The 23,744-nt window shown below is 44.1% G+C and overlaps 1 protein-coding gene across 1 annotated transcript in view; it reads right to left on the reverse strand.

The window, feature by feature from the left end:
• Positions 1–2,275: 2,275 nt before the first annotated feature.
• Positions 2,276–23,744, reverse strand: part of LOC142652668 (aquaporin-4-like) — a 29,668-nt gene continuing 8,199 nt past the window's right edge. The window contains exons 3-4 of the mRNA XM_075828329.1: positions 7,692–7,772; positions 2,276–2,681 (exon numbers count right to left, since the gene is read on the reverse strand). Of these exons, the coding sequence (XP_075684444.1) occupies positions 2,403–2,681; positions 7,692–7,772 (360 nt within the window). The 3' untranslated portion in view covers positions 2,276–2,402. The remainder of the gene's footprint in view (positions 2,682–7,691; positions 7,773–23,744) is intronic.

The raw sequence follows: 23,744 nt of genomic DNA on the forward strand, positions 1-23,744 counted from the left end.
TATTAAAAGTAAATTGTTGATCTGAAATATTCAATTGTTACAAATATGCAAAAACAGAAAAAAATTGGGAAGGGGCAAAAACTTTTCCACAGGGCTGTAAGAGGCCAAATAGAAAAAACACTAAGGGAGTGTATACATTTGCAAGGCACTATATACAGTGAAGGAAATAAGTATTTGATCCCTTGCTGATTTTTTAAATTTGCCCACTGTCAAAGACATGAGCAGTCTAGAATTTTTAGGCTAGGTTAATTTTACCAGTGAGAGATAGATTATATTAAAAAAAAACAGAAAATCACATTGTCAAAATTATATATATTTATTTGCATTGTGCACAGAGAAATAAGTATTTGATCCCTTTGGCAAACAAGACTTAATACTTGGTGGCAAAACCCTTGTTGGCAAGCACAGCAGTCAGACGTTTTTTGTAGTTGATGATGAGGTTTGCACACATGTTAGATGGAATTTTGGCCCACTCCTCTCTGCAGATCATCTGTAAATCATTAAGATTTCGATGTTGTCGCTTGGCAACTCGGATCTTCAGCTCCGTCCATAAGTTTTCGATGGGATTAAGGTCTGGAGACTGGCTAGGCCACTCCATGACCTTAATGTGTTTCTTTTTGAGCCACTCCTTTGTTGCCTTGGCTGTATGTTTCGGGTCATTGTCGTGCTGGAAGACCCAGCCACGAGTCATTTTTAATGTCCTGGTGGAGGGAAGGAGGTTGTCACTCAGGATTTGACGGTACATGGCTCCATCCATTCTTCCATTGATTCAGTGAAGTAGTCCTGTGCCCTTAGCAGAGAAACACCCCCAAAACATAATGTTTCCACCTCCATGCTTGACAGTAGGGACGGTGTTCTTTGGGTCATAGGCAGAATTTCTCTTCCTCCAAACACAGCGAGTTGAGTTAATGCCAAAGAGCTCAATTTTAGTCTCATCTGACCACAGCACCTGCTCCGAATCACTCTCAGAATCATCCAGATGTTCATTTGCAAACTTCAGACGGGCCTGTACATGTGCCTTCTTGAGCAGGGGGACCTTGCGGGCACTGCAGGATTTTAATCCATTACGGCGTAATGTGTTACCAATGGTTTTCTTGGTGACTGTGGTCCCAGCTGCCTTGAGATCATTAACAAGTTCCCCCCGTGTAGTTTTCGGCTGAGCTCTCACCTTCCTCAGGATCAAGGATACCCCACGAGTTGAGATTTTGCTTGGAGCCCCAGATCGATGTTGATTGACAGTCATTTTGTATGTCGTCCATTTTCTTACTATTGCACCAACAGTTGTCTCCTTCTCACCCAGCGTCTTACTTATGGTTTTGTAGCCCATTCCAGCATTGTGCAGGTCTATGATCTTGTCCCTGGCATCCTTAGAAAGCTCTAATTAATTGAGTCTGTGGACAGGAGTCTTTTATACAGGTGACCATTTAAGACAGCTGTCTTTAATGCTGGCACCAAGTTGATTTGGAGCGTGTAACTGGTCTGGAGGAGACTGAACTCTTAATGGTTAGTAGGGGATCAAATACTTATTTCTCTGTGCACAATGCAAATAAATATATATAATTTTGACTGTGATTTTCAGTTTTTTTTTTAATATAATCTATCTCTCACTGGTAAAATTAACCTAGCCTAAAAATTCTAGACTGTTCATGACTTTGACAGTGGGCAAACTTACAAAATCATCAAGGGATCAAATACTTATTTCCTTCACTGTATATGTCTATGGGATGAATTATTACAATTACAAAATCCAGTATATATTCCAGGTTTAGAAAAAACAGTTCAAACGGTTTATCACAGGGGATTCTGCTGTTGGGAACATTTAGCTGCTGTTTTCAATAGCCATCCAATATTTTCAAAGGATGTTGGTTTCCCTTGAGCCAAAAACTTACTGTACCTCTCAAATGCAGTTACTAGAAGCTGACAACCCCTTTTATTATGTGCCTATATATAAAGCTGATAAAATATGCACTCATTTTGTTACTATGTACTTTGAGAAACCACTTGGCATGAGCACTCATTTGAGATAAATGTAGGCATAAAGTATCATCTGAAATACTGGATTGTCCTTGGCAGCACTTGTTTTTTTTTTACAGGTATTTGTTATGTTAATGGTTTTATCAGCACTAAATTGTACAATTCATACATCTGAATACATATTGATGATGTTCCTAGATTTGCATAATATTTTATGGTTACACAATTTTAACACATCCAGGTGTATCATTCCAGACACCACTCCATTGTTTGTTTAACAACATCATATTTGAGGCTTTTTTATTATTTGGATTCTTGTGTCATAATAAGCCATCTAAGCTGAACCAAACGAAAATAGAAGTACGTCAAATACATATCGTAGTTTTGTATTAATTCTAAAAAAAAGACTTTCCCAACAATGTTGTACTTCATACAATGGATAATATTTCACTTGCAGAGTCTTTTCCTTTTTTCCCTTCTCTCTGGTCAATGTCGATAACATGGATGGTGCCTGTCTTAAGGATTAAGTCTTCATTGTCATCAGGACTTATTATGTCATCTATTTCAATGTATTTTTCTTTTGTCTTCTGTTTTACTTTCTGAAGAGCTTCCTTCAAATGTTGCTTTAGTTCAATATCAGGACAATATATATAATCATAGGCAGCACTAGAACAGATTGCTCCGATAATTGGTCCTATCCAGTAAATCTACATAAAAACAAAGAAAATTACTACGAAAAATATCACAGTATTAACCCTCTCATGTTGCCAATCTGGATATTTACATAGCTGCAGCATAGAGATGTAAAACCAAAAATAATACCTGCGGAGGGATTTGTCTCATTAGTAATAGTGCAATGTCTAAATATCCAGACTATTGAAGGTAATGTATCTATGTAGGTAAATGATACTAATGAAAAAACAAACCGTGGTAATGACCAAGTAACCTTGGTGCGTTGATCAAAATATAGGAACACTCGGGAGAGAGAAAAATGATCAACTTCAGCACAACAATAATCGAAATATAAAAATGTAAACTTTATTACACATAAGACATAACAGAGTAAAAAGAGATGAGTCACAATGAAAAAAGGCGTCAGCCATTGCTAAACCATGATTAATACATTGATTGTCATAAAAATACGTTATATGCAAATGCAAGATTGTATGGATACGTACATACCAAAGAGTCTCAGAGAGTTACTGCCAGACAGTCAACAGAGTCTATCACAATAATTGATATAAGTAAATTCAAAAGTGCTAAAGTTATGATAGTTGTTATGTAGTATTTGTATTAAGTGCACAGAAAGAAAGTCAATAATTGCTGTACTTAGAAGCTGGTAAGTGGTAAGACTGCCAGATGAAATATAGCAGATGTGTATCAAAAGGTATTACCTACCCAGAGTCATGGTTAGCACATAGGAGACGCCCACACCCGACGCTTCGTCTGGCAGTAACTCTCTGAGACTCTTTGGTATGTACGTATCCATACAATCCTGCATTTGCATATAACGTATTTTTATGACAATCAATGTATTAATCATGGTTTAGCAATGGCTGACGCCTTTTTTCATTGTGACTCATCTCTTTTTACTCTGTTATGTCTTATGTGTAATAAAGTTTACATTTTTATATTTCGATTATTGTTGTGCTGAAGTTGATCATTTTTCTCTCTCCCGAGTGTCAGCATAGAGATGTAGCCATCTTTATCTTGACTTTTAACGCATTAAATACACAGTGGCAAGATCCTTTATCTTGACTTTTGTCAATGACATTTCAATGGCTTTTGTTGTGTAATATCACGCGGCAGCAAGTTATCGGAGTCAAAATAAATATGGCTACATCCGTATACCTAATTTGGGCCGTTGCCATGAAAACCTGTGATGACTCGATGACCTCACGTGCTTCCAACAGTCTGATGGAGGCAAGGAGCAAGCTGGGGGGACATGATCTGTGTCCTCCCAGCAATTCTCTGTATGTAGATCACTGCTAATAGTGATCTAATGTCGAGCAGGCATTAGATCACTAACATTTCATGTTAACCCAGCTTTCTCCAAGCAATAAAGAAAAAAAAGTAAAAAAAAAAATGTCAACGCATGAACCCATTAGTGACCGCCAATACGCCTTTTCACGGCAGCCACTAATGGGCTTTATTCTGATGCATATGCCTTTTCACGGCGCTGCATCGGAATAAATAAACAGAGCAGGGAGCATTAAATGTCCCTGCTCTCAGCTGCCAGAGGTAGCTGAGGGCTGGGGGCATCCCTGCTCGAACGGGTGAGATCGATATTAGTGTCGATCTCACCCGTTTAACCCCTCAGATGTTATTGAGCGCCGCATCTAAGTGGTTTTGGAGAGAGGGAGAGAGCTCCCTCTCATCCCACTGACACCCGGCGATAAGATCGACGAGTGTATGTGTCTCCGATGGCAGCCGGGGGCCTTATAAAGGTCCCCAGGTCTGCCTGTAGTGAATGCCTGCTAGGTCATGCCAGAGGCATGGCCTAGCAGATGCCTGTCCGTTTTAAACGTACAGGCAGTAATAGACTGCAATACAGAAGTATTATAAGAAGTGTATTACAAAAGCGATTGGATGATCACATATTAAAGTCCCCTAGTAGGACTAGTAAAAAAGTTTAAAAAAAAGTTTAATAAACTCTTTACTATTAAAAAAAACTAAATAACCCCGACTATATAGCTATTACATTAATTAACCCGCACGGTGAAAGCCGTAAAAAATAAAATACAAAAAAAATTAAAAAATTGCTGTTTTCTGTGAATTCTGACTTAAAAAAAAGTGATAAAAAGTGATCAAAAAGTCGCATCTACTCCAAAATACCAATAAAAACAAAAGCCCTCATACAACTGCATCGGCGGAACAATAAAAAAGTTATGGCTCTTCAAATATGGAGACACAAAAACAAATAATTTTGAAAAAAAGTGTTTTTACTGTGTAAGTAGTAAAACATACAAAATCTATACAAATTTGGTATTGTTGCAATCGTAACAATGCGCTGAATAAAGTTATTGTGTTATTTATACCACACGGTAATGGGTGTAGATTTAGGACGTAAAAAAGAGTAGCAAAATTTCAGTTTTTTTTCTATTCGCCCCAACAAAAGTTAATAAAAGTTAATCAATAAATAATATGTACCCCAAAAGGGTGCTATTAAAAAATACAACTTGTCCCGCAAAAAACAAGACCTTTAAACTATAAAAATTGCTTGGTCATTAGGGCCCAGAATGCAAGCAGGGGAAAGGGGTTAAATAAATAAAACAATAAATAAATAATAAAAACATAAAGACAAATAAAAGACTAAAATAAAAAATAATAATTTCCAACATCTCCCCAAAACCACCTGCATCTTCAGGGACTATGTTCTGTGACATAGACGCATTTTACATATAAACATATAATAATACGCCTATGTTTTGCGCACATTTACAGATTCCACATATGTACCATCTAAAAGCAGGAGGCACGCTAGAAAAAAATGGAGACATTTATTCTCGAGAGCTATAGTGATGATGACGGTGGTGCAAAACACACATATTTGGTATCGTTACACACGGGAAAGAGCGGGGATTATTTTGTGACATAAATGTGTCCGGTTAAACTAATTATGATAAATAACAAAAGGAAAAGATTAAGGAAATTTGCTTTTATTCCCCTATATTTCCCATTTTCCTCTACATAAAAGAAAAAAGAAAGTATTTGGCTAAAGTATAAAATAATAAAAATATTTACCCTTACTATGTGGCATTCTAAGGCTATGTTCACACAGAGTATTTTGGGGGAGGAATATCTGCCTCAAAATTCCGTTTGGAACTTTGAGGCAGATATTCCTCTCCCTGCACGCCGATTTTCGCGGCAATTATTGCGCCGTTTTTCGCCCGCGGCCATTGAGCGCCGCGGGCATAAAACAGCGAGATATACGCTTTCTCCTGCCTCCCATTGAAGTCAATGGGAGGTCCGAGGCGGAAGCGCCCGAAGATAGGGCATGTCGCTTCTTTTTCCCGCGAGGCAGTTTTACTGCTCGCGGGAAAAAGACGCCGACGCCTCCCATTCAAATCAATGGGAGGCGTTCTCGGGCCGTTTCTGCCGAGTTTTGCGACGCGGTTTCCGCGTCAAAAAACTCTGCAAAATACCCCGTGTGAACATAGCCTAAAAAGTGAAATTTTGCTGTGGGCCTTGATTCTGAAAGTGTTAACTATATATTTTCTTTCTGCAGACCTTAGAATTATATTGGTATGTTACACTGATACATTCAGCCCTTTTGTTCACTTCGGCTTACAATTATGTCAGCAGACCATTTTTGCTCTCTTTGGTCTGTAAAACTGGCTGTAAGGAGGGATGGTACTTTTCCCATTGGATAGGGTCAAACCCTCCTTATAATAACATTATTATAATAAGGAGAGAATTGTTATGCCAGATCTTTTGCTATGCCCTGTAAAAAATGAAATATTGTGCTTTAAAGTGAAACTTCGGGCAAATGTTCATAATCAGTATAATAGGCCTACTCCTGCACATGGACCAGAGAGCAGGGAGAAGTAGCTTAAAGGGCAGAGGGATCTCAGTTATAACAGTATTATGTGCAGGGTACAGGCAGAGGGCGGACAGAGCAGGAAGTCGGTGTGATGCCGCTTCAACCAATAGCTGCAGAGCAGGAAGTGATGTCAAAGAGGGGGGGCGTGTTTTTTGCAACTTCTTTTCTACATGCTTCAGTATCGTTATTGCCTGTGGTGTTAGATATCTATAGTGTAGAGAGCTTATTTAAATTTGCATTTGGGGGACCAGAGTGAATATATAGAATTATTTTTTCAGGTTCCTATGGGAGACTAACTTTTATGTTTATTTAGGAGTTTTCAGCAAGATAGACAAACAACATGGACAGGCATGCTTTAGATATAAATGTATAGTCTGTTTCAAGCTGATATTTCCATCCTACAGAGTGTAAGAGTCTTAGGGGAGTATAATAGCCCCATAAAACTGGGTATAAAGAGGGGTCCACAAAAGAAAGATGCTTAAAGAGTCCAGCTAATAGTCAAGTGTTGCCAAGACTGTAGGACAATCTATTACGGGAGCCTCCCCTTATCATTTTAGCATGAAAATATCTGACCTTATTAGACCTAATTCTACTATTTTTTACATAGACTACACATTTTCACTTAACAACATACTAGGTTTATATATGAAATAGATTTATCGAGCCAATTAATTATATCAAATTTGGGACAGCAACTTAATTTTCAATAGGAAAACATAGCAATTCCAATTTAATTAGCACATTCTAGCCCTAGTTTTAATGCACCTGTGTATATATTTTATATATTTTTATATCTTTTCAAGATCAAACTAAAGTTCTGTGTTAATTACTCATGTTAAAAGGAATTCTAATACTGCACATGCGCCAATTAGGATGTAGGGACGCGCGCGCGTTCACCACACTACAGGGCCAGGCGTGAACTCGCCTAGTACACTGCCTGTCCCCTTTCAATCAAAGGAAGCAGGGAGGGAGGGGGGTTGAACTGGGGAATGACGAGAGAACATTTTGGAGCAATGGTGACGCCCTCGTTGCTCCTAAATTCTAATTTGCATAAATATTATTTTTTCTCTTCAAAGAAGGCACTCTGTGGAAAAACTCAGGTTAGCTTAATCTATAATAGCCCGTTGGTAGTTCAATATGGACATCTGGTGACAGACTCTCTTTAAACAGTTACCCAGTGGTTGTCCCATTTCCATACAATGACAGCTGGGCCAAGAGATCTTGCTGGGTTCATGCTAGCTCCAGTGTAGTTTATCTGAAAAATAATAGGCAATGTGAAAAAAGGCACACAAAATTATTAAAACAAAAAATACTAATTACAGTGATTTGGCAGTGTTTTCTTGCATCATATTTATTTTATTCAATAGTCATGCCTAATGGAAGCATTCCTTGCTAAATTGGGATTAGGTGGACCACACCGATTTTTATCTTATTTCATTATTACATACTAGCAATATTAATTACTTATTTTGAGAAAAAGCATGCATTGACAGATTCTCAGAGGTCATTAGCATTGGTAAACCTTATGCTTATCACAGTGCCCGTGGTTAATGAGACTGGGCCTACAGAGAATGGTGTGAACCCATTATATCACCAAGGGATTTTACGTGTGACTAAACCGAGGAGTGGAGTCTAAGTGGACCCCAGGTATTCATCCTTTAACCCATATACAGAGCACTAGACTTCGCTGTTGGGGAACCTCCCCTAGAGTAGTCTCTCTTTGACAACGGCCAACATTAAAAGGCATAGTACAAAACCAGTAGACAGAAAGCGAGGTCAGGTATAGCATAGGTCAGGGCAGGCTGCAGAGGTGCAATCACGGTTGGTAAAGCCAAGAGTCAGGGCAGACGGCAGAGGTTTGTGATGGGTAACAAGCAAGCGTACAGGGCAGGCGGCAGGCAAGGATAGTCAAAGATACAGACAAGGTCAAACATAGGAATTCCAAACAAACCATCAGAAGGTGTCACTAGTAATCTAGGAAAAAACAAATTGCAAAGGCAATGGTGTTCTCTTTTATACCCTGGGAAAGCTGGATAGTAGGCATGCACTAGAAAATGCCCAAGACACAGGAGGAGACCGGTGGCGAGGGAGGCCGCGCAGCGCAGAGAGAGAGGAAGGAACATGGTGGTGGCCGTTAGAATGGTGAAAAATAACTGTCTTTAGCATCAATGAGCCAATATTTATGGGGATTCAGCATCAATGAGACAACAATTAAAAACAATAGAATACAGGGTGGCTCACCCACGATGTAGGCAAATGCATGATGTAGTCGAGTGTACAGTTAGCAGTACCCCATACAGTAAAGATTCAAAACAATACTAGATAAAACCGGCTCTCAAGACTAAATTTAATGTTAGCACAGGTTTTGTATCAATATCAATTATATTTACTTTCAACATACCCATTTTTTTGACAACACTACTGTGTGCATATATCAAAAGGACAATAAGACAATATGGAACAATATACAACAAAAATTTGTTACAAAAATGACAGTGGTTTGAAGTAATGTGCAAATCTTGATATCCAATGTCCCTTAAATAATAATAAATAGATTAAACATAAAAACAAAAAATAAAAGAATGAAAAATAATAAATTAATGTATTGATCTCTTTTGGGCTTGCTGAATTAAGTGGCTTGTATATCAAGTGTAGTTATTAAACCGGAGATAAAATAGGAGTTTAAAATCCCAGTAAGTACTCTTCTTTACTTTTACTTTTTCAATTGTTCACTGTCTTTTTGTAACTGGGATAATGGATTTCAAAATTGGAGGTTTTATTCAGTGAACAGTTTGCCATATGTATGCACAACTGGAGAAGGAAATCGAGGGTGAATACCTCTGCGGCAGATGTGAGCATGTTGTTCACCTGGAAGCTCGCATTAGAGATCTGGAGTGTAGTGTTCATGGCCAGGGACCGTCGGGATCACTTACACCCCGGTGGCTGCAGCCCTGGATCTGTGAGCGCTGGCTCGCATCTCCTTCCCAGGAGACGCCACATACCTACAGTACGCTCAGGCTATGGACGCCGCTGGTCAACCTGAGACCTTGACGCTGGCCGAGATGCATGACCTTCAGTCACGGCAAGACCAACTCTTCCTGTCGGTGAACGCCATTGCACATCGGCTGGTTGCTCAAGCCACAGTCATCACTGCACATATTCCTGCTGTTCCTCCAGCTACACTTCCTGTCTGCACAAGTGCCGATCCCCTATGCTTCCTGACGCTACCTCCTCGCTATGACGGAGACACGAGGGCCTGCAGGGAATTTCTGAATCAGTGCCAGATCCACTTCAGACTACATGTGTAATGATGGGGGTAGGGAAACAGACAAGTGAGCCCTAATCTACCCGCCACTCAGTCCCTGCCTACTTGCAACGACCCGCCCTAGGCGACGGGGTACAACTGGGCGACGGTCCCTACGCTCAATAAGTGCATGACAGACAAACAGACAAGGGTACACAGAAGCAAAGGGAAATGTGGCAGTTGCCCACGGCAACACCGTGAACAACAAGAGTGGTGAACGAGCCGAGTCAAACCAGGAGTGTACGAGGTACAAAACGCAGAGCAGGAGAGTAGTGAACAAGCCGAGTCAAACGAGGAGTGTACGAGGTACCAAATGCAGAGCAGGATAGTAGTCAGTAAGCCAGGGTCATATGAAGCAGGGTCAAATAGTACAGAAGCTGCAGCAGGGCTAGGAAACCAAACAGAAGAATCACAAGCAAGGAGGAACAGGAAAGGCAGGTATAAATAGACAGAGGGCGGGAGCTAGCTCCGTCTGGCCAGGCTGTGATAGGCTCTCCCACTCCTAAGCCTGCCACCCTGAGTGGTGGAAGATGGAGTCAGTCTCACAGACATAGAAGCAGGTGCAGACTGATTACCTATGGGCGTATACACAGAAGCTGTGCCTTGCAGATCCTTTACAGTACCCCCCCTTTTATGAGGGGCCACCGGACCCTTTCTAGATGGACCTGTTTTAATGGGGAAACGAAGGTGGAACCTCCTGACCAATACCCCAGCGTGAACATCCCGGGCGGGTACCCAAGTCCTCTCCTCAGGCCCGTATCCTCTCCAATGGACCAGGTACTGGAGGGAGCCTTGGACCATCTTGCTGTCCACAATCTTGGCCACCTCGAATTCTAACCCTTTCAGGGGTGAGAACGGGGACAGGTGGTTTCCTCGAGGGAGCCAAGGATGGGGAGCAGCGTTTAAGGAGTGAGGCATGAAACACGACTTGTACTCGAAAAGATGGGGGCAACTCCAGTCGGAAGGAGACAGGATTGAGGACTTCAATAACCTTGTACGGCCCTATAAACCGGGGAGCAAACTTCTTGGACGGGACTTTAAGGCGCAAGTTCTTAGACGATAGCCACACCAGATCCCCGACCATAAACAAGGGGTTAGCAGAACGTCTTCTATCTGCCTGAGTTTTTTGTATTCTCTGGGACGACTCTAGGTTTTTCTGAACCTGGGCCCAGACTGTGCACAGTTCCAGATGAAAGACCTCTACCTCGGGATTGTTGGAACTACCAGGTGAAACGGAGGAGAACTGTGGATTAAACCCAAAATTACAGAAAAAGGGGGAGACCCCTGACGAGTTACTTACCCGGTTATTAAGGGAAAATTCGGCGAGGGGAATGAATGAGACCCAATCATATTGACAGTCAGAGATAAAACACCTTAAATATTGTTCTAGAGACTGATTAGTCCTCTCAGTTTGGCCATTAGTTTCAGGATGGAAGGCAGAGGAGAAGGACAGATCAATCTCCAACTTTTTACAGAAGGCTCTCCAAAACAAAGAAACAAATTGTACCCCTCTGTCAGAAACAATATTGACAGGGACCCCATGGAGACGCAGGATGTGTTTGACAAACAAGTTAGCTAACGTCTTAGCATTGGGTAGTTTCTTGAGGGGCACAAAGTGGCACATCTTACTGAAGCGGTCTACTACAACCCACACCACCGACTTGCCTTGAGATGGAGGCAAATCGGTGATAAAATCCATGGAGATATGGGTCCAAGGTCTCTGGGGAATGGGCAGAGAACATAGTAAGCCCGCTGGTCGGGACCTGGGAGTCTTGGACCTAGCACAAACCTCACAAGCGGCGACGTAGGCCTTAACGTCTTTAGGCAACGCAGGCCACCAATAGTTTCTGGCAATGAGGTGCTTGGTACCCAGGATGCCTGGATGACCAGATAGTGCGGAGTCATGATTTTACCTAAGTACCCTTAGCCGGAATTGCAGAGGAACAAACAGCTTGTCCTCAGGAAGGTTCCCGGGAGCTAAACCTTGATCAGCAGCAATATCAGAGACTAAATCAGAATCAATAGAGGAAATGATTATACCTGGAGGAAAAATACAAGCAGGATCTTCCTCCGAAGGAGGGCTGGCCATGAAACTACGCGACAGTGCATCAGCCTTAATATTTTTAGACCCAGCCCTATAGGTAACCAAAAAGTTGAATCTGGTAAAAAATAACGCCCATCGAGCTTGTCTCGGGTTTAGCCTCCAGGCAGATTCTAGGAAAACCAGATTCTTGTGGTCGGTAAGGACCGTTACCTGGTGCCTAGCCCCCTCCAGGAAGTGTCGCCACTCTTCAAATGCCCATTTAATGGCTAAGAGTTTGCGGTTGCCAATATCAAAGTTACTCTCAGTGGGCAAAAACTTCCTGGAGAAGTAGGCACAGGGACGAAGATGGGTGAGGGAACTGGTACCCTGGGACAAGACAGCCCCCACTCCCACCTCGGACGCGTCAACCTCGACGATAAATTTTTGGATTTGACCCAAAAATGGTATCTCCTGCACCCCAAACACACATATTTCGGTCTTCGCAAACAGTTTGTTTTCCCGAAGGACCTGGAGCACCTTCCTGACTTGCTCAATGTGGGAGGACCAGTCTTTGGAAAACACAAGTATGTCATCAAGGTACACTACAAGAAATACCCCCAGGTAATCTCTTAAAATCTCATTTATGAAATTCTGGAAGACCGCGGGAGCATTACACAACCCAAAGGGCATGACGAGGTATTCGAAATGACCTTCGGGCGTGTTAAACGCAGTCTTCCACTCATCCCCCTCTTTGATGCGGATAAGGTTATACGCCAACCGTAGATCAAACTTAGAGAACCATTGGGCCCCCTGAACCTGATTAAAGAGATCAGGAATCAAAGGAAGGGGATACTGGTTCCTTACAGTGACCTTATTCAAGTTACGGTAGTCAATGCATGGCCTAAGACCACCATCCTTCTTCCCTACGAAGAAGAAGCCAGCACCTACCGGATAAGTAGAGGGGCGAATGTAACCCTTGGCCAGGCATTCCTGGATATACTCTCTCATGGCTTCACGTTCGGGAGACGAGAGATTAAATATCCTACCCTTAGGGAGCTTAGCTCCTGGTACCAAATCGATGGCGCAATCGTATTCTCTATGAGGAGGTAACACCTCGGAGGCCTCCTTAGAGAAAACATCAGAGAAGTCCTGAACAAACTCAGGTAGGGTGTTCACCTCCTCAGGGGGAGAAATAGAATTAACAGAAAAACATGACGTCAAGCATTCATTACCCCATTTGGTAAGCTCCCCTGTATTCCAGTCAAATGTGGGATTATGCAACTGCAACCAGGGAAGGCCTAAAACCAAATCGGACGATAATCCCTGCATCAACAGTACAGAGCACTGCTCCAAATGCATGGAGCCAACAAGGAGTTCAAAAACAGGGGTATTGTTAAGGATCTGCCAGGCACAGCTTCTGTATCCACGCCCATAGGTAATCAGTCTGCACCTGCTTCTATGTCTGGGAGACTGACTCCATCTTCCACCACTCAGGATGGCAGGCTTAGGAGTGGGAGAGCCTATCATAGCCTGGCCAGACGGAGCTAGCTCCCGCCCTCTGTCTATTTATACCTGCCTTTCCTGTTCCTCCTTGCTTGTGATTCTTCTCATTTGGTTTCCTGGCCCTGCTGCAGCTTCTTGATCTATTTGACCCTGCTTCATATTGACCCTGGCTAACTGACTACTCTCCTGCTCTGCGTTTGGGTACCTCGTACACTCCTGGTTTGACTCGGCTTGTTCACTACTCTCCTGCTCTGCGTTTGGTACCTCGTACACTCCTGGTTTGACTCGGCTCGTTCACCACTCTTGTTGCTCTCGGTGTTGCCGTGGGCAACTGGCCCTTTTCCCTTGCTTCTGTGTTAGGCTCTCCCACTCCTAAGCCTGCCATCCTGAGTGGTGGAAGATGGAGTCAGTCTCACAGACATAGAAGCAGGTGCAGACTGATTACCTATGGGCGTATACTCAGAAGCTGTGCCTGGCAGATCCTTAACAACATGCCAGGGCCTTCTCTTCTTATGACGCCAGGATTGCCTTCATAATCTCTCTCCTTACTGGCAAAGCCCTGGTATGAGCAAATCCTCTGTGGAAACATCAGGGACCAGAGACCCGTGACTTGCAGTATGGAGTTTCTACTGCGATTTTGTGAGAATCGTCTATATGCCAAGCTGGAGAAGTGTGTCTTTGAAAATAATTTTCGTCCCTTCCTGGGCTACATCATGTCGGATCAAGTAAAGTAAAGTCCATTCTGGAATGGCCATGTCCTCAAGGCCTGAGGTCCATACAGCGTTTTTTTGGGATTCGCTAATTTCTACCGGCAGTTTATCCCAAACTTCTCATCACTGACGGCTCCCATCTCTACCCTTACCAGGAAAGGTGTGAACGCCAAGGTATGGAGTCCAGAGACAGAATCTGCATTTATTAGCCTCAAGAAAGCCTTCACTTTAGCCTCAATCCTCCATCATCCTGACGTGTCTCAGCAGTTCTCATTGGAGGTGGACGCTTCTTCTGTTGGTGCAGGTGCACTTCTGTTCCAGAGGAGTACCAAAGGAAAGGCAGTAGTATGTGGCTATCATTCAAGACTTTTTTCCTCTGAAGAGTGCAACTACTCTATTGGGGATCGGGAGCTACTGGCCATCAAATTGGCTCTGGAGGAGTGGAGACATCTGCTAGAGGGCGCAGCTCACCCCATCCTGATCTACACCGACCACAAGAACCTCACCTATCTCCAGTCGGGTCAATGACTAAACCCCTGTCAAGCAAGGTGGTCGCTGTTCTTCACCCGTTTCCAATTTGTGCTCCACTACCATCCCGCTGACAAGAATGTCAGGGCTGACGCACTGTCCAGGTAATTTGAGACGGATGGAGACGGTAGCATCCATGGCCGCGGACCATCGGGATTACTTACACCCCGGCGGCTGCAGCCATGGATCTGTGAGCGCTGGCTTGCATCTCCTTTCCAGGCCAGCGCGCAAAAGGGAATCATCATCATCAATTAGCCCATGATTCCCCATGACTATAAGAAGGGCCCTGCCCCTTTGCTCATTACCTGAGCGTTGTTAGTGTTCCCATGTCAATCTTGCAAATGGTCCCTTAGTGAATTCCTGTTCCCGTTGTTTCCCGTGCCCTGCTACCTGTATCCTGTATCCTGTGTTGTGTCCTTGTTCCTGAGCCTGTTAGTGTTGGAGTCTTGTCCTACTGCACCTGCTGCCTTCTGCCACGTCCAGTGTCATCTGCAACATCCAGTGTCATCTACCACATCCAGTGTCAGCCGCCACGTCTGGCGCAACCTGCTGCACCAGCCTCGGCCACTGTCTGGACTATTCAGGTACCCTAGTGGGGGACTTTGTATTTGATTGGGTGCTCTGTTGCTTGGCCAGCTGCCTCCCCGCTACGGTGGTGCAGCCTAGAGGGTCCACATACCCACAGACCGTGACATGGGGGAGCAAAATGCAACACTGAGGGCAATAGACAATCTTGAGCGGAGCATGCTGCTCACTGAGAAAGCAGTTAGTGGGGTAGATCAGGAGGGTGAAGACATGGGTCAGCAGGACCAGGCAAGTAGCTGGGTTAATTTAGTTAGGGGCAGTAGAAAGGGGTCAAAGAAAAGGAAGGCCAATCCAGTTTCTGTTATTTCAAGCAAAATTGCCAACTTGGGTGATGATGCGAGGGTGTCTGTCTCAGAAATGGCAGCTCTAGAGGATACTGATCTCTCTAACAGCCGGGAGAACAGCCCAGCTAGTAGTCGGCGGGATGGTAATGCAGGTAAGGCAAGACAATTAGTAGTTGTAGGGGATTCTATAATCAGGAAGTGTCAAAGTGTCCTGGCAGTTATACATGGCACAGATCTAACATCCATCTCTCTTCTCTTCATACAGGTATATAATCCATTTCATTCCTGCATGAACCGCATCCCTGCTGTAGCTGCATTTCAAAAAGCTGAAACTTTTATTTTATGGTATATAATCCATTTCATTCCTGCATGAACCTCATCCCTGCTGTAGCTGCATTTCAAAAAGCTGAAACTTTTATTTTATGGTATATAATCCATTTCATTCCTGCATGAACCTCATCCCCGCTGTAGCTGCATTTCAAAAAGCTGAAACTTTTATTTTATGGTATATAATCCATTTCATTCCTGCATGAACCTCATCCCTGCTGTAGCTGCATTTCAAAAAGCTGAAACTTTTATTTTATGGTATATAATCCATTTCATTCCTGCATGAACCTCATCCCTGCTGTAGCTGCATTTCAAAAAGCTGAAACTTTTATTTTATGGTATATAATCCATTTCATTCCTGCATGAACCTCATCCCTGCTGTAGCTGCATTTCAAAAAGCTGAAACTTTTATTTTATGGTACTCTGCTTTCCTGTCTTCCTATATAGTCTAATGTCATCTCTAAGTTTTGTCAAAGTGTTTGATCGTCGTTAAGTTTTATGATCATCCAGACCTGCTAGTTTGTTTGTTTATCTCTGCATAGCTTTTCACCTCATGTGTCTAGTTGATTTGATTAATAGCTGAACGAGCTTAATTAGGCCTAGATCTGAGCATCTACTCCCTATAAATTTAGATGTAGCATATGGGGAAGGCACGCGTGCAGGGGGGCACGACGGCAGAAGTCATCTCTGTCTAAGTGTCATACTGTCAAAGTGTCCTGGCAGTTATACATGGCAGTTAGACAGGGTCAGTGACAGGTAAGCTGCATTACCAAACCAGACAAAGTAGCACACGCTCTAAATATAAGATTTCTAACTATCTGTAAACAAACATGTTTGCCACCGCTCTCATCATTATAGCTGCTCTTGGTTTCCAAACCTATCGCCCATTTAAGACTTGCCAAAAAACAGTCCACATCAGTCCTTCTCTCCTGGCCTCCCCCATGTACAGCTCCCATTCACTATTCACTTTCCTCAGTCAACTTAACCCATCTTATCCCACTGCCCAACATAAAAAACGCTCTCATAAATCACAGAACCATCTGCTGTCTCTCTCCATTCTCCTGCTACTAGCTGCAGGGGACATCTCTCCCAACCCTGGGCCTCCCTTTTCTTCTGCCAAGCTCAACCACTTACCTGCCACACATAGAAACCCTGCAAATCTTCTTGCCATTCCTTGTATGTCTTCTCCTGTCTCTTTTAACTGTGCTCTCTGGAACTCTCGGTCCGTGTGCAACAAACTCACCTTTATTCATGACTTATTCCTTTCTAACTCTCTCAACCTTCTGGCTCTTACAGAAACATGGCTACACCTGTCTGACACTGCTTCCCCTGCTGCTCTATCTTATGGTGGTCTCCACTTCTCTCATGCCCCCAGAACTGAGAACAGGCAGGGTGGAGGAGTAGGTGTACTTCTTTCCCCACACTGCACTTTCCAGGTCATTCCCCCGGTCCCCTCACTCACATTTCCCTCTTTTGAAGTCCACACCCTCAGACTCTTTCACCCTTTTCCCCTCCGAGTGGCAGTTTTCTACCGCCCCCCGGGCTCACCCCGCCAATTCCTGGATCATTTTGCTGCCTGGCTTCCACAATTTCTATCCTCTGAAACACCCACTCTCATCATGGGTGACTTCAACATCCCCATTGATAACCCAATCTCCTCATCTGCCTCCCAGTTTCTATCTTTAACCTCGTCCCTCGGTCTGTCACAACTTACTAACTCTCCTACACATGAAGACGGGCATTCACTTGACCTGGTCTTCTTCCGGCTCTGCTCAGTTTCTGACTTTATTAACTCTCCTCTCCCGCTTTCTGACCACAATCTTCTCTCCTTTACTATCAAATATTCTCTGCCTCCTCAGGTCATCCCTACGTATCAGACATACAGAAATCTACATGCCATTAACACTGTGAAACTCATAGACAATCTACAGTCCTCATTGTCCCCTATCTCTTGCCTCTCCTGTCCCAATCTGGCTGCCAAACTTTATAATAACACTCTCAAAAATGCATTGGATGAAGCAGCCCCCCCTACACTCCGAACCACCCGACAAAGACGACGACAACCCTGGCACACGCCTCAATCCCACTTTCTTCAGCGGTGCTTGAGATGTGCCGAACGACTGTGGAGAAAATCGCATTTGGTTGCAGATTTCCTCCATTACAAATTTATGCTCAAAACTTACAACTCTGCCCTTCACCGCGCCAAACAAGTCTACTTCACTTCTCTCATCTCCACACTATCTAATAATCCAAAACGCCTCTTTGATACTTTTCACTCCCTCCTTAGTCCTAAAGTGCAGACGCCAATCACAGATCTCAGTGCTGAAGACATGGCCACTTATTTTAAAGTTAAAATTGACAACATCCGGCATGATATTATCTCCCAGTCCCCTAGGAACATCGATCCCCTTCCCCCCCGCACTCCCTCTTCTTCACTCTCAGCATTTGACCCAATAACTGAAGAAGAAGTCTCGAGGCTCCTCTCTTCTTCTCGTCCTACTACCTGCCCTAGTGATCCTGTCCCCTCACACCTACTCCAGTCCCTCTCCCCAGCTGTCACTAGTCACCTCACTAAAATATTTAACCTCTCTCTTTCCTCTGGTATCTTTCCCTCCGCTTTTAAACATGCCATTATAAACCCATTATTGAAAAAACCAACACTTGACCCATCCAGCGCTGCCAACTACCGACCAGTCTCTAATCTGCCCTTCATCTCCAAACTCCTGGAACGCTTGGTCTACTCTCGCCTTATCCGCTATCTCTCTGCTAACTCCATTCTTGACCCCTTACAATCTGGTTTCCGCACTCTACACTCCACAGAAACTGCCCTTACTAAAGTCTCAAATGATCTCTTGGTGGCTAAATCGGACGGTAAATCCTCTCTCCTTATTCTTTTGGATCTCTCTGCAGCCTTTGACACTGTAGACCACAAACTCCTACTTAACATGCTCCACTCTATTGGCCTCCAGGAAGCGGCTCTCTCTTGGTTTTCCTCCTATCTCTCTGACCGCTCGCTCATTCAGTGTTTCATTTGCTGGTTCCACTTCTATCTATATCGGGGTTCCTCAGGGATCAGTCCTAGGTCCGCTGCTCTTTTCTCTCTACACAGCTCCTATTGGACAAACCATCAGCAGATTTGGCTTCCAGTACCATCTCTACGCTGATGACACCCAATTATATACCTCTTCCTGTGACATCACCCCTGCTCTAATACAGAACACCAGTGATTGTCTGTCCGCTGTCTCTAACATCATGTCCTCTCTCTATCTGAAACTGAATCTTTCTAAAACTGAGCTCCTTGTGTTCCCACCATCTACTAACCTCCCTAAACCTGATGTCTCCATCTCTGTGTGTGGCACTATCATAACTCCTAAGCAGCACGCCCGCTGTCTCGGGGTTATTTTTGACTCAGATCTTTCCTTTACTCCTCACATACAATCACTTTCACGCTCCTGTCATTTTCACCTCAAAAACATCTCCAGAATCCGCTCTTTTCTTACGGAGGAAACTGCCAAAACTCTCATTGTTGCTCTGATTCACTCTCGTCTGGACTACTGTAACTCATTACTGGTCGGTCTTCCCCTCACTAAACTCTCCCCTCTCCAATCTATCCTCAATGCAGCAGCCAGGCTCATCTTTATGACCAACCGCTACACCAACGCCACTAATCTGTGCCAGTCACTGCACTGGTTGCCCATCCCCTTCCGAATAAAATTCAAACTTATTACTCTCACCCACAAAGCTCTCCACAGTGCTGCACCTCCTTACATCTCCTCACTCATCTCTGTCTACCACCCTACTAGGGCTCTACGTTCTGCCAATGACCTTAGATTAAAATCCTCCATAATCCGAACCTCCCACTACCGTCTCCAGGATTTCTCTCGTGCTGCACCCGTCCACTGGAATGTGCTACCCCAGATAATCAGATTAATTCCCAATATCCACAGTTTTAAACGTGCCCTGAAAACACATCTATTTAGACAGACCTATAACATTCCCTAATCTGACTCCTTTCCATGGCCCTCCATTTAGATTAGTCATCAGAATAATGTTCCCTCACACTCCTTCTCTTCATGTCCGTCATACACGGATACTGGCTGGTGACTGGCTCATGCAGCTTTATGTTACCACCGCATGTGTATAAAAATGGCCGGACCATTGTACAGAACAAACACTATTACACTTTGTGTCTCCCTTATGTCCTCATAGATTGTAAGCTCTTGCGAGCAGGGTCCTCACTCCCCAGGTTTGAATTGTAAATGAACTTTGTCACTATGTAATGTCTGATATTGTTTGTTTCATGTTTCCCTCTAAATTGTAAAGTGCTGCGTAATATGTTGGCGCTATATAAATAAAGATTATTATTATTATTATTATTATTATTATAGAATAATTTGTCGCCAAGATCGCCTCAACCAAATGGTTTTCTGTCTCCCTGGTGCCAGGATTTGACATGTGGTGGAACGGGTGGATAAATAACTGAGAGGGGCTGGTGATGATCCAGCTGTCGGGGTCCATGTGGGAACCAATGGCAATACATGGTATGTGGAGGAGCCTTAAGAATAATTTTAAAGAACTAGGCTACAAGCTGAAGGGAAGGACCTCCAAGGTAGTATTCTCAGGAATACTGCCTGTGCCATGCGCATCACAGGAAAGACAGCAGGATCTCAAGGAGTCCTTGGTGTAGAGGAGAAGGATTTGGGTTCCTAGAGCACTGGGATGACTTTTCATTGGGGTACAAACTGTATTCTGCAGATGATTTGCAACTAAATGGAAGTGGCCTGCTGTGCTGGGGGAGAGATTTCAAGCTGGGGTGGCGGAGTATTTATACTAGGGCTGAGGAGGGAGGTCAATGTAGAAAATAAAGGGGTAGTTAGGTTAGAGAGGGGTCAGACTGTAATGGTGGGGGAGAAACAGACTGTGGGGAGAGGACTAGGCAACAAGAAAAGGAGATCCTTTAATTACAAAACAGCAATGAAAATAAAAATGCCCAAATAATGTCAAATAATCACATTTCTAAAACCAAACGTGGCAATTTGAAATGCAAGTTAAAGTGTATGTTCACAAATGCCAGAAATCTAGCAAGCAAAATAGGGGCACTGGAGGCCTTGATACTGGAATAAAATATAGATATAGTTGGTGTTGCTGAAACATGGCTGGACTCTTCACATGACTGGGCTGTAAATCTACAGGGTTTTATACTATTTCGAAAAGACATGGCAAATAGGAAAGGTGGTGGTGTATGTCTGTATGTGATAAGCGATATGAAGGCAAGTGTGAAAGAAACAATAGTGGGTGAAGATTGTGAGGATGTAATGATAGGGGTAGGGAAACGGACAAGTGAGCCCCAATCCACCCGCCACTCCGTCCCCGCCCACCCGCAACGACCCGCCCCAGGCGACGGGGCACAACCGGGCGGCGGTCCCCACGCTCAGCAAGTGCACGAGACAAAACATACAAGGGAATATAAAGCAAAGGGAAAGGGGCAGCTGCCCACGGCAACACCGTGAGCAACAGAGCGGTGAACGAGCCAAGCCAAACCAGGAGAGCACGAGGCACCAAACGCAGAGCAGAAGAGCAGTCAGAAAGCCAGGGTCAGAATGGAGCAGGATCAAATTGTTAGGAGCTGTAGCTGGGCCAGGAAACCACACGGAAAGAATCACAAGCAAGGAGGAAAAGGAAAGGCAGGTATAAATAGACAGAGGGCGGGAGCTAGCTGAGTCTGGCCAGGCTGCGATAGGCTCTCCCACTCCCAAGCCTGCCAGCCTGAGTGGTGGAAGCTGGAGTCAGTCTCAGAGAGATAGACTCAGGTGAAGACTGATTACCTAAGGAAGTTAACCCTGAAGCTGTGCCTGGCAGATCCTTTACAGTACCCCCCCTTTTATGAGGGGCCACCGGACCCTTTCTAAGCGGACCTGGTTTACTGGGGAAACGAAGGTGGAACTTCCTGACCAATACCCCAGCGTGAACATCCCGGGCGGGTACCCAAGTCCTCTCCTCAGGCCCGTATCCTCTCCAATGGACCAGGTACTGGAGGGAGCCTTGGACCATCTTGCTGTCCACAATCTTGGCCACCTCGAATTCCACCCCCTCAGGGGTGAGAACGGGAACAGGAGGTTTCCTCGAGGGAGCCAAGGACGGGGAGCAGCGTTTAAGGAGGGAGGCATGAAACACGTCGTGTATACGAAAAGATGGGGGTAACTCCAGCCGGAAGGAGACAGGATTGAGGACTTCAATGACCTTATACGGCCCAATAAACCGGGGAGCAAACTTCTTGGACGGGACCTTAAGACGCAAGTTCCTAGATGATAGCCACACCAGATCCCCGACCATAAACAAGGGGTTAGCAGAACGTTTTCTATCAGCCTGAGTTTTTTGTACGCTCTGGGACGCCTCTAGGTTCTTCTGAACCTGGGCCCAGACTGTGCACAGTTCCCGATGAACGACCTCTACCTCGGGATTGTTGGAACTACCAGGTGAAACGGAGGAGAACCGTGGATTAAACCCAAAATTACAGAAAAAGGGGGAGACCCCTGATGAGTTACTGACCCGGTTATTAAGGGAAAATTCAGCGAGGGGAATGAATGAGACCCAATCCACCCGCCACTCCGTCCCCGCCCACCCGCAAAGACCCGCCCCAGGTGACGGGGCACAACCGGGCGGCGGTCCCCACGCTCAGCAAGTGCACGAGACAAAACATACAAGGGAATATAAAGCAAAGGGAAAGGGGCAGCTGCCCACGGCAACACCGCGAGCAACAGAGCGGTGAACGAGCCAAGCCAAACAAGGAGAGCACGAGGCACCAAACGCAGAGCAGAAGAGCAGTCAGAAAGCCAGGGTCAGAATGGAGCAGGATCAAATTGTTAGGAGCTGTAGCTGGGCCAGGAAACCACACGGAAAGAATCACAAGCAAGGAGGAAAAGGAAAGGCAAGTATAAATAGACAGAGGGCGGGAGCTAGCTGAGTCTGGCCAGGCTGCGATAGGCTCTCCCACTCCCAAGCCTGCCAGCCTGAGTGGTGGAAGTTGGAGTCAGTCTCAGAGAGATAGACTCAGGTGAAGACTGATTACCTAAGGAAGTTAACCCTGAAGCTGTGCCTGGCAGATCCTTTACAGAGGAGGTTGAAACCTTGTGGGTGGAATTACAAAAGGAGGTAAACACTGAAAAAAATAACATTTGGTGTAATCTATAAATCCCCCCAATATAACTGAGGAGCTGGAAGGTCAGCTATATAAACAGATGGAGCGGACTGCACAGACGGGTATTGTAGTGATAATGGGATATTTTAATTACCCAGATATTAATTGGTGTCATAGTTCAGCTTCAACTGCGAAGGGGAAACATTTCCTCAACCTGTTGCAGGAAAATTTTACGGGCCAGTTTGTGGCAGACACGACTAGAGGTGAAGCTCTGTTGGATATGGTAATTTCTAATAATGCAGAGCTTGTTGGGAATGTCAATGTTCGTGAAAACCTCGGTAACAGTGATCACAATATAGTTACATTTTACCTACTGTATACTGCAAAAAACAAAACACAGGCTGGAAGAGCAAAAACACAATTATAAGAAGGCCAATTTCCCCAGGATGAGAGCTGCGATTCAGAACATAGACTGGGAAGAACTAATGTTAAATAATGGTGCAAATAATAAATGGGAGATCTTAAAATCTACTTTGTATAATTGTACTCTAAAATGTATTCCTATAGGTACCAAGTATAAACGACTAAAATTAAACCCCACATGGCTTACACCTTCTGTAAAAAGGGCAATATATGACAAAAAAAAAGGGCATTTGAAAAATACAAATCTGAGGGTACAGCTGTTGCCTTTGCAGATTATAAAGAGCTTAATAAAATCTGCAAAACAGTAATAAAATCAGCAAAAATACAAAATGAAAGGCAGGTGGCCAAGGATAGTAAAAAAATCCCCAAAAAATCTTCAAGCATGTAAATGCAAAAAAGCCA

The sequence above is a fragment of the Rhinoderma darwinii genome, chromosome 5, assembly GCF_050947455.1.
Source record: "Rhinoderma darwinii isolate aRhiDar2 chromosome 5, aRhiDar2.hap1, whole genome shotgun sequence".
NCBI classification, from domain to species: domain Eukaryota; kingdom Metazoa; phylum Chordata; class Amphibia; order Anura; family Rhinodermatidae; genus Rhinoderma; species Rhinoderma darwinii.